Source organism: Cyprinus carpio, chromosome B6, assembly GCF_018340385.1.
Source record: "Cyprinus carpio isolate SPL01 chromosome B6, ASM1834038v1, whole genome shotgun sequence".
NCBI classification, from domain to species: domain Eukaryota; kingdom Metazoa; phylum Chordata; class Actinopteri; order Cypriniformes; family Cyprinidae; genus Cyprinus; species Cyprinus carpio.
The window spans coordinates 25,743,633-25,759,245 of record NC_056602.1 but is presented as its reverse complement, the minus strand read 5'-3'; the positions used below and the strand labels follow the sequence as shown (position 1 = coordinate 25,759,245).

The 15,613-nt window shown below is 35.4% G+C and overlaps 3 protein-coding genes across 4 annotated transcripts in view; 1 reads left to right on the top strand and 2 right to left on the bottom strand.

Moving 5' to 3' along the window:
• Positions 1-242: 242 nt before the first annotated feature.
• LOC109082306 (charged multivesicular body protein 4b) lies at positions 243-7,319 on the bottom strand. The gene is made up of 5 exons (XM_042725171.1): positions 6,435-7,319; positions 3,807-3,984; positions 3,530-3,644; positions 2,732-2,832; positions 243-1,944 (listed from the first exon to the last, which is right to left on the bottom strand). Exons 1-5 carry the CDS (start codon positions 6,751-6,753, stop codon positions 1,848-1,850), a joined length of 810 nt encoding a protein of 269 aa, XP_042581105.1. The 5' UTR covers positions 6,754-7,319; the 3' UTR covers positions 243-1,847.
• A 151-nt stretch (positions 7,320-7,470) lies between these two features.
• On the top strand, positions 7,471-8,226 carry LOC109082415 (ATP synthase subunit epsilon-like protein, mitochondrial). The gene is made up of 3 exons (XM_019097301.1): positions 7,471-7,627; positions 7,844-7,968; positions 8,096-8,226. Exons 1-2 carry the CDS (start codon positions 7,596-7,598, stop codon positions 7,965-7,967), a joined length of 156 nt encoding a protein of 51 aa, XP_018952846.1. The 5' UTR covers positions 7,471-7,595; the 3' UTR covers position 7,968; positions 8,096-8,226.
• A 1,126-nt stretch (positions 8,227-9,352) lies between these two features.
• Positions 9,353-15,613, bottom strand: part of LOC122134086 (tubulin beta chain-like) — a 50,776-nt gene continuing 44,515 nt past the window's right edge. The window contains exons 1-4 of one of the 2 annotated variants that reach the window (XM_019097205.2): positions 13,368-13,550; positions 12,534-12,642; positions 11,872-11,982; positions 9,353-10,895 (exon numbers count right to left, since the gene is read on the bottom strand). In XM_019097205.2, coding sequence (XP_018952750.2) covers positions 9,763-10,895; positions 11,872-11,982; positions 12,534-12,642; positions 13,368-13,535 — 1,521 coding nt within the window. In that variant the 5' untranslated portion in view covers positions 13,536-13,550 and the 3' untranslated portion in view covers positions 9,353-9,762. Of the gene's footprint in view, positions 10,896-11,871; positions 11,983-12,533; positions 12,643-13,367; positions 13,551-15,613 lie in introns of those variants that run through there. The other variant, XM_042726504.1, reaches the window with a different exon arrangement.

Below are 15,613 nucleotides of genomic sequence, written 5' to 3'. Positions count from 1 at the left end.
AAACTGATACATTTTCCAGGATTCTTTTATGAACAGAAGGTTCTGAATTTATTTGAAATAGAAATCTTTCGCAACATTTCTTTATTGTCAGTTTTAATTCATTTATTTAGTTTTTATTCATATATTTTAACAAATCTTACTGATCCCAAACTTTTGAACGGAAGTGTATATGTATTCACTGTACTGTACTGAAGCCTCATTTTAGTTGAATTCTTTAAGTCATGTTCCAGGACCAATAGAAACTCAGTCAAAATGTTTTAATAACAATAATAAGTGAGATTATAACCATAATGATATAACTATGATAAATCCAGCACCTACAAGATAATGAAAACATACAAATGTATTAAAACTTCGTCTTCCGCATCCTGTACATTATTACAGACAGCATGTTGCTTCAAAGCCTTAATTTTCTTTCCACTGCAAGAAAGAAACAGAAAAGCACCATAACATATTCCATTGGTGTCTCTGAAGGATTACTGACTGTATGCTTGTAATGGACCAGTGGGTATATTCTCCTACCTTGACACTGTTTTTACAAATTCATATTCAATATTCAATAGACAAAAACACATTTTCAAGGTGAGCACTGATGCTGTGAAGTGCATAAAGAAAGAAATATTAGGCAAACAATGGAAGGAATATCTATCGCGCAAATAACAATCTGGAGAGTTGTTAATTTGGCAAAACTTTAATGTAGGTGTAAGGTTAAAACGCAAAGAAGGACAACATAAATGAAGAATGTCAAACAATAAACAACGTGAAGGAAACTTTCCGAGTCTGATAAATAAACAGTTAGAGTTTAGTGCTTCTCTCACCTCTCAATATTCAATACTCAAATGTTTTATAGACTCTCAGGAGTGGAAAATGAATAAAACCACTGTGCCAGAACATCATAATAGTGCACTCTATAAAATAAAGCATGATATTACAATAATCTGTGCAGTATGTCCTGTCTGTACAAATCTGTTTGAATGCATTCACACCTCAAATATAAGACAACAATCTGAAATCTACAACAAACCTTGTCGTTTTTCCCCCTAATACAACACTCAGGTTCAAGAAACCACTTCTAGTGAAAAGATATCTCAGAATCAATATCTCAAATACAGTACATGTTTCTCATGTGAAGAGACCTATTCCAAATAGGAATCCCATGCTGTCAGGAAACCGTAAACCATAATGCCATTAAAGAGAGGTGCTGTGTACAGTAAAAGCCTTACAGTTGCAGCAGCACTCAAACTTTCATGCCCACCTCAGTCCCGAAATGGAGAGCAAGGCTTGAACATGCCTAAGTGCTGATCTAGGACGTCCTGTGGGCGCTGCGGATATTGGACGTGGGAAGCACCTGCACGGAAACGCTCGATGCACAGAATCAAACAGGGCTTACAGTGCTTTTAACAGAACTTGCGAATGAATGAACTCTTAATATACCACATGTTCCCTCCAAAAACATCGTTACAGACACTTTCCCCTGTGTGCAGAGGGTTTCCGTGAGTACTGGTTTCTCAGATCAAGCGGAGGATTCCTTGTGATGGAAGCTTGAGAGTATATGACTACTTTTACAGGTTATGGAGTGCCGAACACACAAACACTGATCTACAACAAGCCTTTTGTAGTGTCTGGACCGTCCAGAGATCTCAGACTTGCTTAGATGAGTGTGTTGACTGGAAGCCTGGCAGAGATTTGTCTTTTTTTTTTTTTTCTTGTGTGTGTTTAAATATGAACCTATTTTAGACACAAAGACGTCATACTGTAACATACTGAAGAGTCCTTCCAGGTCTTTTAGTAACAGGTATCGGAGTGAGGTTTATGCCTTGTGTAGTGTGTATGGGTTTTGGGGAGCATTAATTGGCAGCCCACGCCTCCAGGTCTTTCATGTCATCCTCATCCTCTTCTTCTTTCTTCTTTGCTGCATTTACAAAGACATTCAAGAACTGCTTTTAATACAAGAGATTTGCAGCAGCAAAATGACCAGAAATGACCTAATACGTCACGCGAAGTACCTGTTACTAATACAAAGGTTATGTTTTCAATTTCAAGTAAGTCCTTTCTTTATGAACAATTTCAACAACAACAAATAAATAAATAAATCAAATGAAATAAATAAAATCACACATACACTGTAAAACATTTTTTTCCAAGTTGTAAATAAAACAACTATTATAGAAGGTTTAGTAAGAAAATATGATAACACTTTACTTTAAGTACTTTTAATGCACAAATTATGCCTTGTAATGCAAAAATTGTATGATCATGAAAAATTATAGCCACATTTATAATACATTATTATACTTATATATTCATTGTTACAACTTTAGAAAGTATAATGCACTAAAACACACGACAAACAATTATATATTATAATGCATTTTAACTTTGGTTACAGTTATTTATAAAAATACATACTGCATTACAACCTATGTTATGAATACCTTAAATTATAATGCATTATACATAAAGGCTAAAATAAAAATGTTATTTACTTCTTTATTAAAAATGTAATTTATATACAATGCATGACATTTACTACCAATTTCTAAGTGAAATTTTTTTTCTACACCAAATGTCCAAAAACTAGAACTAGAACTAAAACTGAAAAACCAAAACGGTCTGAAACAAAACAAGCTATCAGGAGACTTATGTTTCCAAACACCATGTGTGTGTGTGAGTGTGTGTGTGTGTGTGTGTGTGTGTGTGTGTGTGTGTGTGTGTGTGTGTGTGTTAGTACCTGGTGTGTGTGTTTGGCAGTGGTACATTGTCTCCGATCTCCAGGAGGTTCTTATCCAACTCTTCCTGCTCCAGCTCCTCTAGTTCAGCTAACAGCTCATCCTGAAACAACATAGCATCTCTTTATGACTAGTATTAACATGCATCTAATGCATTTGAAAGAAAGAAAAAAATAATACTTTTATTCAGCAAATCTGCATTAAATTGATCAAAAGAGACAGCAAAGACAAAATATTTATATTTCAATTAAATGTTTATAAAATCTTTTTTAAAGTAATTATGAATTAATTTTTTTAAAAGCACAACTTAGGGCTGCACGATTATGACAAAAACATAATTGTCGATATTCCCTTATGACTGTAATTGGGATTATTAATTACAATTATCAAAATTTACATTGAATGCGTTGTTTGATGCAACTGCATGCCATATTTTTATAAGAAAAAAACAATGAAAACACTTAAGTGCTCTTTTAGTGCTTTTCTATAGTATAAGCCTCAAATGCACTATAAAATTGGTTTTCTTCTTTAAATTATAAAAAAAGACAAAATATGATTAGTATTATAGTGTTATACCAAAACTAAAATTAAAACAGGAAAAAAACCCTTTATACATGTCCGTGGAAAAAAAAAAGCATCTTAAGCACACAGAAAAACATAAGTGGACTTTGATCGATTAATTGCTGCTTTGAACAATTACAAAATGTGGGGCATCCGTAATTGTAATCGCGCAAATTCGATTGTGCAGCCCTAGCACACATTTTTTTGTTTTCAACATTGATAACGATACAAAATCTTACCTCATCAAATTCCTCCCCAAACCCGACAGGCTTTGAGATTGCGTCTGAAATTTCTTGCGCCAGCTCCTGCTGTTCTGTGATGTCCTGCATGAGGTCGTCCACTTTGTCGATGTCCCTGAAAGTACAAATTTAGTGCCATAAGTGCCATACAGAACCCTAATAGCTTACACCGGTAAATTAATCTTGTTTAAGATCTCATAAACCCAAAGCCTTGCCGTAGTGAGGCTGATACAAAAATAAGGAAGAAAACACTGCTAATAGAAGAGAAGCTCCTCACATGTTGTCATGAGCAGCTTTCATGGCCTTAGCAGCAAAGCCCATATTCTTGATGACCTCGGTGTTGGTGTGAGCGTTCTCTAGTGCCTCCCGCTGGAACTCGATGGTAGAAAGAGTGCCATCAATCTGAGCTAACTGCTTCTCGTAGCGCTTCTTACGCTTCAGTGCCTGCAATGCAGCTGTTTCAAACAGAAAGAAAGGTAAAGCGATTAAAGTGCAAAATAAGAGAATTCTGGAAAGTATCGCATAGCATTAAGTGTGGTTTTATTTAAAAGAGTTAAACAGAACACTATGTAATTATGGGTCAATTGATTTAAATTGAAGCCCCTTTGATTTCAATTATGATTTAGCTCAGTAAGCGTCATGCATTATAAGTCCTCCTGTTACCCAGTAATGTGGTTTGTGTACTATACTGTCAAGTCGCTTTGGTAAGAAAGTGTTTGCATGAAAAATAAATGTACAGTAAAGATAAGATGGAAAGCCCACAGCGGAAGATTCTCAATGCTAAATTAAAATTGTGAGGTCTCTGATCCACAACAGATTTAATGGGGGTTTTACCATGGAAAGTAAAGTCTACTACTGTTAATATTTCTCAGGGAAGCAATGGTGCAGAGTTAGGGACTCCTAAATGAGGCACACTCACCAAACTTAATCAGGCAAGTGAGCTGCAAAAAAAAGAGAAAAAAGTGTTGCTTTGTAGGGAGAATGTGGCATTCTAATAATCAGTTAATGACAAGCACATCAGTACAGACATGCTTTTCTTGTAAAGTTTGAATCCTGCAAAGCCGGTCTAGAAAAAAAGGGGAAGAGATTATATTCAGAACCAAGTCAGTGAACCTATTTTAGGACCATTACAGTATGTTTGTATTGTAACATCTTTTTTTTTTACGTGTTTATAAGCAGGGTTATTATCGTTAACTAAAACTAAAACCCATTCAAAACATTTTCATTACTTGAAATAATATAAATAATAACTGAACTAAAATAAAATATTTTAAAAAGTGTAACTTATTTTATTTCAACTAGTTGCCATTTCCATTTAGTTTAAGTACTTTAGTTAAATAACTAAAACTAAGAATTAAAATTTATTAAAACTAGACCTATTTAAAAAAAAAAACAGCCCAATAAAAGTCCCACAACGTTCCATTTTTGCTTTCTACAGATTATAATTTTATTCACTGTCAAAACAATGATTTGAGTTGTCAATTTATTTGTAAAAGATAAAACAGCAGCTGTGTTTGTGCAATGTATAGAAAGTGACCTTAATTTATCAGGTTTGCAATACAATAAAACCCCTTAACAGACTCTTACGTCATGTGCACGTTCAAAAGGGGCATTCCAAAGATGACACCTGACACAAAGGTCATGCAAATTAATCACTTTTTCCATGAAGACATTGGAATTGTAAACTATGACAAAACATCAGTCCCACACCGCTAGCAGTCAAACCATCGGCGTCGCCATCCGTCGTGTTCCAGCGGCCCTCACAGGACAATCAGATCAATTATTGATTACCTCTGTTCTGGGGACTTTAAATGTGGAGTTGTATTACAGGCCTAACAACCTAGACGGCTCTTAAAAGTGGTCCTTATGTTGCCCTGAAATTATTTATGGAGCTATCTCTGGATTTGGACATCTCTCGTAGCATCGCTGGGATGGAAAAAATACAGACTTATAAATATACATATTGTAACTGCATTTACATCATCATATTTGCATAACCTGAATGTGACACCATGGAAACCATGACAAAGTAGGAGTTTAAAACAAGGTTGTTTTTTCAGGTTTTGAGCAGATGGGCAGTTTGCCGTCCTTTTTTATGTATCTAGTTCAGTAATAACAGTCAAATACAGAATGTATTTAAGCAGAGAGCATTATTTAACAGTTCAGAAAATGTCAAATAAAGAGGAAAAACAACAACAATAGTAATTTTAGAAAAAACTTAAAAACAATAAAGTTAACATTTGGACAGCTGCCTTTGTATTTTTGTGTTAAAAGGGTTTTAAAGTACATCTTATCACTGTTACAGAAGGTAATATATGAGACTTTTAAAATTATTCTTGACTTGTAATGTACAATTTTGCTAAAACTACTAAAAGATTATTAGAGTAATTTTCTTGTTCAGAAAATGTTTACTTTGCAAATAAAGTAAAATATCTTCAGGTTCTAAATTTAAGGCTTTTAACACATCTTCTCTCCAAAATGAAAGAAAGAAAGGGCTATCCAAAAAAAAAGTTCAATATCTTTAATTGATGGGATATATTTGCAATCAGTGGATAGTTTTGTATATTATTTTGTTTGTCATCACCATGGATACTAGGAGAGGTCAAAGGCCAACTGATGGAGCGCTGCAACATTTTATCTGTCTATCCCAAGCATCCTGAAAGAATTCTTAAACTTATAAAGCAAAATTATCGTCCTAAAATCCATCCCTAGATCATTCCATTTCCCAGTTTTGTACGGCAGCTTCCATATGTTTTAGTAAAAGTCCAGCGCTGTTAATTAGTCTGTTAATTACGTTTTTATTGAATTCCTTTGTATAACAGACCAACATAAACTAACGAAGCAGTAACAACCACAGTGCCAGCCTAACCTGAGTTAACCAGCTGATCCTCGCCAGGTAACTCACCTCTCTTGTTCTTCGTGCCGTTTCTCTTGGCCGTCACAAGCTCCTGATCGATCTTCTTCTCCAGGAATTCTTGTTTCTTGCTCAACATTTCTTCAGTTTCTCGCAGTCGCTGGATAGCCTCTTGGGGGCTTGGAGACTTGCCCCCTTTTCCACTGCTACCAAACAACTTCCCAAACAAAGACATCTTGCCCTCGGGACGACAGCAGGGAGTGATATTAGACTGATCTTTGACTACTGGTCTAGACGGCTTCTGTCTGTCACTGACCCGACAGGCTTGTTGTTGTTTTTTCTGCTTCCTTCTCTCTATCCCAGGCCGCATGACATCATCGCGTCACAGGAACATGTTTCACGTCATGGCGTAATGATTACAAATAGAAAAGAAAATATTATTATATTATACAACTATTAATATTACTAGGGGGTCCCATATACATACAAGTAATTTTTACAATTTTATGAAATGTTATACTTGATTTTAAACTAGAATGTAGGGTTTTTATAGATGTAAACGCAAAAATTGCTATTGTAAAAAAAATATTATTATTATTATTTTTATAGGTCGTAAGTATATATGAACAATAAGCATCGGGTGATATGAAATCTCATGCAAACAAGCTGCAACAAACCATCCGTCAATCCGGGCATTGCTACAAAATAAAAGAACCTTCTTCATGTATAATCCTCAGCGTTGATTAAAAGCAACAAAACACAAATGTACTTAATTTGTTAACCTTTATAAACCTTATTGTTCAACACAATTAATCCAAGCAGCATAAGGGGATTCATCAAAATATATATTGCGATTAAGAGAGAGAGAGATTAATGGATTCATGTTTTATATCCAATACACTGTTTAAATGGCAAAAACTTGAATAAATCTGAATTTGTGTAACTTACCTATAATTCAAATATTCATACACAGAAATTCAACCTCTTTATTTTGAAATTTTACTCAACTAGTTCATGGTTAATGTATATTTTGCATCATTAAACTGCGGTGATTGGTGATAGTGATGAAGATGAGTGGCATGTTTTCCAGCCAATGAGACTGCACGCTGGTTTATGACGTATGTTCCGGCGGACGCACAGGCCTTGCTCTCGTCCTTGATCAGCGCGAATCGCAGCATTTGACGGACGTAAGACACACATTTACGCGGAAAAATGGTTGCTTACTGGAGACAAGCAGGACTGAGGTAAATGAATGACAGTTAACAACGTCAAAAACTGTGAAATGTCTGTTTTAATTGCTGTATGCTCTGTAATCTGTGCTGTGGAGTTGGTTTGGCCTTGCTCTGAATGAATTTTACTGTAGTAATACCAGCGTCATGTTTCATTTGAATCACCGTGGACATATTCACACGAGCAATTCTGAGTTATTGAGTGATTTAATATTTGTCTTGTTATTTCAGTTACATCAGGTACTCGGCTATCTGCGCCAGGGTCGTGCGGGCAGCGCTGAAGCCACAGCTGAAAACCGAGGCGATTAAAAACGCAGAATCCAGTGTGAAGGTCACTAAAATGAAGACTGTGTAACGTGAGTTAAAATTTCAGCTCTTTATCTAAACTCTACTGCACTTGGGAAAACGATGCATTAACTGACCCATAAGACCTTTTTTTAAAACCAATGTTTTTAATGTATTGTCTTCTCTGCTTTTTTGTAGGATCTGTCATTACATCCTTCACTTCTCCACATACATTCTCCGTCGGATTTACAATAAGACCTGCAGTTATGATGATTAAATGAAAATAGCTGTGTTCTTTTGATAATAAATTATGAAGAGCCTCAAACTAAGACAGTCTTCACTTGGTGTGTTTTCATTCTAAAGAGTGCTGAGCAAACTGTGTGTATTGTCATGTTAATGTATCAGATCAATTTTACTTCTAAGTAGTACTGGTTACTGCATCAGCAGAAGAGACACTGAAACTGTTTGCAGTCCAGTAGATGTTTAAAAATAAATTGCATTTAGTCTGATCTCAGCGTAAGATGTGTGCAAAAGTTGGCCTTTGTGTGTAACTAATATTTCTCAGGTTCTGCAAGGAAGGAGGTGTACATCAGGTTTAACTTCGTAGAGATGTTAACTATTATTTTACATGAACAAAAAGGCAAGATTTTCAGAGATTAATCTATTTTATTTAAATACGTACAGTGTTTCCATTATGTAAAACCCTTTAGATTCACAAATTGAGTAGTTTAGTTGCTGATATCCAGTTTTTTTTATTTTTAATACAATTTGCAAGAAAACTGATGGTTGCATTACATAAATGGTAAACACATGAAAGTTTTTAGCACTATAAATGCTCAGGTACAATGCAGATACATCACATTTATTACGAAACAGTTGCAGTTTATATTGGTAAAATAATTTTGTATTTTAAAGGATAAGCAAAATTCAAAAATTTAGCATTTTTTAAATATTGACAACAAATAATGACAAAAGAATTTAAGCCTCTATATAGCACTAGTACACCACACAAAAGAAAAAGGTTTCGACCATCTGTTTTCCCCTGTATTTTTTTCAAGACATCTATAGATATTCATTATTACAGAACATACAGAAATTGTTTTGCTCCAGTGATGTTACACATCAATATAGATTAATATTTTGATATCTTTATTTAAATTAAGCTTTACAATAAACTATACACTACCGTTCAAATGTCTGGGGTCAGTGAGATTGTTTCTTTAAAGGAATGAATACTTTTACTTGATAAAGATACATTAAACTGATCAAACATTTATACATTTGAACTTTCTATTCATCAAATCCTGAAAGCTGTTTTCAGCATTGATAATAAGAAAGTTTTATTTCTGAAAGTTCAGCTTTCCATCACAGCAATAAAATACATTTCATAATATATATTATAAATAATATTCACAATATTACTGTTTTACTGTATTTTAATTAAATAAATGCAGCCTCGGTGAGACTTTTTTAAAAACATCAACCCCAAACATTTTTGAAAATATATATATATATATAATGGGAAAGATTAGAAAATTATATTTGAATTTTGAATATATCTTATATTCTATTGTAGAGATATGTATTTATGTAACTCAATATTTTCTCCTGGAGGTCAGAAATATTTCACAGTTTGCTATGAACAGTGGCTCCAAATAGTATCTAAACTCTTAAGGCACATTGTCAATAAATGACATAAAATATGTATAAAAACAGTTTCAAGCCAAACATATTTCTAATGCAGTATAACTCATTTATCAGTTTTAACTGTATCTTAAGTGTCTAAATACTTTTTGGTGCCACTGAATGTTCTCACTCTTCACACAATCAGATCCACTCTTGCCATATTCACTAAAGCCCATGCTTCATTCGCTGACAGAAATTTCAGTGAGCACCTCAGTCTCAATCTCCACTCGAGTGCTGTGTGCTGTTGATGCCAGACCCTCCTCTTCTGTCACTTCATCTTCTGCATCGTATTCCATATCGGCGGTGGCATCCTGATATTGCTGGTACTCGGAAACCAAATCATTCAGGTTGTTCTCGGCCTCGGTGAACTCCAGCTCATCCATGCCCTCCCCCGTGTACCAATGCAGGAAGGCCTTGCGTCGAAACATGAGCATGAACTGCTCTCCAATGCGCTTGAATATCTCCTGGATGGCGGTGTTGTTTCCAATGAAGGTGGAGGACATTTTGAGGCCTCGTGGTGGGATGTCGCAAACAGCCACTTTGACGTTGTGAGGGATCCAGTCTACGAAGTAATTGCCGTTCTTCTGCTGAATGGCTAGCATTTGCTCGTCGACCTCTTTAGTGGACATGCGACCACGGAAAATTCCCGCCACTGTCAGATAGCGTCCTCGACGTGGGTCGCACGCGGTCATCATATTTCGAGCGTCGAACATCTGCTGGGTGAGCTCGGGCACTGTTACGGCCCGGTACTGTTGGCTACCGCGTGCAGTGAGAGGAGCGAAACCTGGCATGAAGAAATGGAGGCGTGGGAAGGGCACCATATTGACAGCCAGCTTCCGAAGGTCAGCGTTCAGTTGACCTGGAAAGCGAAGGGAGGTCGTGACCCCGCTCATGGTGAGGGATACCAAGTGGTTGAGATCTCCATAAGTTGGCGTTGTGAGCTTAAGAGTGCGAAAGCAGATATCGTACAGCGCTTCGTTATCAATACAAAACGTCTCGTCTGTATTCTCAATCAGTTGATGGATTGATAGGGTCGCGTTATACGGCTCAACTACTGTATCAGAGACCTTCGGCGAGGGCATTATGCTGAAACTATTCATGATGCGGTCAGGATACTCTTCTCGGATCTTATTGATAATCAGCGTGCCCATTCCCGAACCAGTGCCACCGCCCAGAGAGTGGACGAACTGGAAGCCCTGCATGCAGTCGCAGCTCTCGGCTTCGTTACGAACGCGATCCACAACCTGCTCCACAAGTTCTGCACCCTCAGTATAGTGACCTTTGGCCCAGTTATTGCCAGCTCCGGAACTGCCTTTACATTTATAAAGAGAAAACAGCATCAGGAATGATGTTATGGCATATGAGTGGCATTGTATCAGCCAATCAGATTTCAGAGTTTGAGTTCGGGTTCGTTCATAGCCAGGGAGGATAAGTTTTAATAGTCATTATAATAGTGAAGTCCATACCATGATAATAACAATAATGAAACAGAGGAATGATATTGTTGCATCATTTCCAACTGATGAATGATAAAATCATTGGCAGCCAACAAGAATCCATTAGACTTTTAAGAGCACCTGCATTTAAAGCAACTGACATCAAAACTACAGCGCACATTATTGTGCACTGGTGTGGATACTAACTTACACACATACATGGTTGTTTGTTTGTTTTTATGGTTTGGTTGTTATGATTAAGTATTTATGAATGTATTACATGCACACATGGCTGACACCTTTGTCTAAAACAACTCACACTGCATGCAAGGTATGTATTTTAATATTTGATGCACTCTGGGAACCAAATTCATGGCCACTGATAGTGTAATGTGCTACTGTTTGAGCTGCTTATTGTAGAATTAGGCTAATAAAACAAAATAATATCTTTGATCTATATGATCTACACTGCATATTACATATATCATGACACATACTTAAAAATACAGGTTCTTTATTGGCATTGCATGGCTTTATAAAGAACCTTTAACATCCATAGAACCCTACCATTCCACAACAGGTTATTTACAGTAGAAAAAATGTTTTTCTTTCTTTCTTGATTTTTTAAATATCGTTCACACTAAGAAAAAATTGTTGAATTGTTTACTGGTAAGTTCTTTGTGGAGCCTGAAATGGCTCTTCTGTGACAACACTGTGAAATCCCCCATTTGGATTTATTTTTAAGAGTGTATATTTCAGAAGTGATGAAACCGACCCTATTTATAGTTTATAGAAGTCAACTCATGTGGTATCTAAAAAAAATGTCTTTAATGTAGATGATTGCTGGCTCACCGTGTATAAAGTTATCCGGTCTGAAGAGTTGTCCTATGTGACTGCCCCTCACGCTGTCCATAGTGCCCGGCTCCAGGTCCACTAACAATGCTCTTGGAACATACTTGCCACCTGACAGGCATTGAAACATGTCAATGAGACTTTTTTTTTACAGGAAGTTACTCTGTTCCTCAAGTCCAAGACACATTTACCAGATAAAGTACTGTATATATATATATATATATATATATATATATATATATAACTTTTACCCAATATACCCAAAATTCAACCCAATATAGACTACAATCTTATACATATAACATATTATATAATGTAGATGTTTATTCATGTGCTAAAATGTATGAATGTCATTCGGGTTTGTGAGTTGATGAAAAGCTAATAAAAAATAAAATAAACAGATAGGGCAACATGATAATTCATTTAGGAAATCTAAGGCTGCAATTTAATTAAATACATGTATAGTCTCATCTGAATTTCATTATTATAATGATCAAATAAATAAATAAATAAATTACAATTTAATTTTACAACAGAAATATATTATTTTTCTTATTAAAAATGGGGTTTGGCTGACAAAAAAGTTTGGGAATCCCTACAAATATTTTAATAGCCACTGTATACAAGCATGAAACATGAAAGTAATGTGTAGGTCTGCATACCATGTGCTTCATTGAAGTAAACATTGACCCTCTCCAGCTGAAGGTCCATGTCGCCCTCATACGCTCCTGCTCTGTTAATACCATGTTCATCACTGATCACCTCCCAGAACTGCAGACACATGGAAATTAGTCACCATATTTTCTCCAATGAACTGCACTGTGACCTGCTTTAACTGATATCTTCAGCACTGAATGAAATGTTTGTCATTTCAAATGACAAAAATGGTCATGCTCTACACACAGAGTCAAAGGAAGCACTCAATAACTGACTTATCTGTTGAGTTTAAGTGACTTGCAACTGTTTTTCCGGATGCCATTCAGTTTTGACCACAATTCTACTGCATCTATCACTCAGAAATTCACAGGCCGCTGAGCTCATTTCCATGATAAAGAAGGCCCACCCCGTCACAAGAGGCTCTGTGTCTCTTATCTTACATTAGACCACTTTAGGGTGAACACCCTTGACTGCACGTATCATAACTTTATATATTTATTCACTTTAAAAATGCATTTCATTCTTCAAATATAGTAGTAAAGAAGTTTTTGCTATTGCTTTTAACTGAAAAAGCACATTACTGCAATATTTACCTAATTACAGAATGCTGTTCAAAATGACAGTAGACTAATAAAATGACTATAATAATAAAAGAATTGCATGACATGAACAACTGAGAATTCAACTACTGATAAATACTCATAATACAGAAATGCATGCTCATTTGTCTGTTAAGCCTACATCAGACTCTCTAGCTGGAATCAAGTTGAGGTTAAGATAATAATGCAGCTGCTAATCATAAAAATACACATAAAAACCCATATTTTGAGCCATCGTACCTTTGAGCCGATCTGATTCCCACACTGTCCAATCTGTAGATGAACAATCTCACGCATAATGATAGATTTTGGGATGCTGAAAGAGTAGGAATAGCCTTGACCGTGAGTCTGAGGAGCCCACTGTGTGTGTAATACCACTGATGACATCATCAACAGGGAGTCACCCATATGTCACATAAAGTACTAGTCAGTGTGACAGAGTACAACAGACTGCATGCCTTTCAGTCAATAACAACAATTGTGTTGCAGGGTAAAAGTTTAGCAAACCGTGAATGACAGAATTGATGATGTTTGTTAAGAATTTAAGGGTAGTTTAAATATTTGAATATTTAAAATAAAAAAAGTATTATCATCATGAACTTGGATCCGTGGCCGTCTCTCTGGCGTGCATGATAAGACTCTTTCGGGCCCTATCTGCTGCAATGCAGTGACACAGAGCGTCAGAAAGACAGACAGACCACATACTCATTGTCTAAGTGTTTCCTGCAAGGAGAGTTTGTTTATAGCCTATGTTGAAGCTGGCAGTTCTGTACAGTATAAACTTTTACATCTTCCTGGTCTGGAATTTCAGTTTGGAGGCCAGGCAGCATACCCAACTTTCCCATTAAGTAAAAACCCATTTCTCATTAAGTAAAAACCCATTTCTGAATGCCTCAGTTTTTTTTTTTCATTGTTTTAAAATTTTGAAGGGAATTTTTTGAAATTATTATTTTTTGAAATTATTGTTGTTTTTTTTTTTTTGAATGTTCTCTGAACAAGTAGTAACATTAAACATGTTTCAGGAAAAAACGTTCCATGAACGATGTAATAATGTAATAATGTTTCCATGCTACATTTTTGAGAATGTTATTAAAGAACAGATAACTTTCAATGAACATTCTATTAAGAATATTTGTTTGTAATTTTTTAGAGAACCTTCCCAGAAAGTTCTGTTAGCTGGGTGTATGCAGATTCGTATTTTACCAACAGATGCCACTGTTGTGCTCCAACATAGTTTTCAAAATAACTTTAATTTACTACTACGTTTAAAAATGGACTCAATCAGTCATCTTCATTTATTAAGGTTGTTCTTGACTATCAACCATGAATAATATAAGTTAAGATAAAGCACAAGTACTGAGTAATTCAGTTGAGGGAATGTGTGAAGTGGCGGCACTCTTGTTGAAAATGTCAATGCATGAGGCATGCTGTAGGACAGATTAAGAACAGAAGGCATGCTATTGTGCAAGTTATTCAACCTTCCAAGAAACAGGAGAGAGTTCGTATATTTAGCAAAGTGCTGTGCTTTTTGTACACACTGTGTCTGATCTGCAGTTACAATGAGGGCTTTCATGATTTCAGGTCATTTTATTAGGGGAAATTAAACAGAAATAGCGACAAGAGGGGGAAAGCAAAAGAAGATAAAGGGCAAGAGAGTCATCTTCACTTTTAATTTATTTAACAGCTTGCATGACATCTTTACAACCCTTTTAATTCATATCATGTCATACCCTAGAAAATGTTCAAAAAATGTTAACTTTCTACCCTGTCATACCCATTTGTATCCTATATGTGATATATGACAATTAATAAATAAATAAAAGCTTTGTAGCTTTTTTTTTCTTACGCAAGTTCTAATGCAAGGAGATGCAGGTTCAAATCCTGACCTATCTTTGATAATAAGGATTTAAAGAGTAAAACAAACATATGTGCACTGAGTTTGAATGAAGATGATGCTACTGGTACACTGCAATATATCTACAAGTAATTGCAGCTGTCAAGTCTGTCTTGAACTTGCATGTTGATGTATAATAACGCCACCTACAGGATATTATTATTGCAACTGTTATATTCTATGCACCCTGTACCCCAAAAGATGGAATGGCAGCAGACTCAATTCTAAAATAGTTGTGTTCGCTTTAGGTACAAAATGAAAAAAGAAAAAAAAAAAGTGAAAAAAATAATATGTCTACAATAATAAAAAAAAATCTTCATATAATAAAACTATAAATAGATGAAAGGAATACTTGGTTTACAAAACTAAAATTGTGCTATTTTTTCCGTGTGACGTCACTGGGTGACCTTTTTTTATTCAATGAACAACAACATTATACAACACTATGAATAACAACCGAGATAAAATTACCGCCACGGGCGATAATCGAAATAAACACTTAATTTCACTCAATAAGTGTGTTTTCTTCAAGTACATTTATTTATTAACGTCAATATTTGTCTCTGTATTTATGGAATGTCATTAAAATTAT

Coding starts and splice junctions, on each gene's coding strand:
- LOC109082306 (XM_042725171.1), bottom strand. CDS start 6,753: ATGCGGCCTGGGATAGAGAGAAGGAAGCAGAAAAAACAACAACAAGCC. Junction 3,985..6,434: donor CGGCACGAAGAACAAGAGAG/GTGAGTTACCTG, acceptor TGTTTGAAACAG/CTGCATTGCAGGCACTGAAG. Junction 1,945..2,731: donor CTGCCAAACACACACACCAG/GTACTAACACAC, acceptor TCTCTTGTATTA/AAAGCAGTTCTTGAATGTCT.
- LOC109082415 (XM_019097301.1), top strand. CDS start 7,596: ATGGTTGCTTACTGGAGACAAGCAGGACTGAG. Junction 7,628..7,843: donor TGGAGACAAGCAGGACTGAG/GTAAATGAATGA, acceptor TTGTTATTTCAG/TTACATCAGGTACTCGGCTA.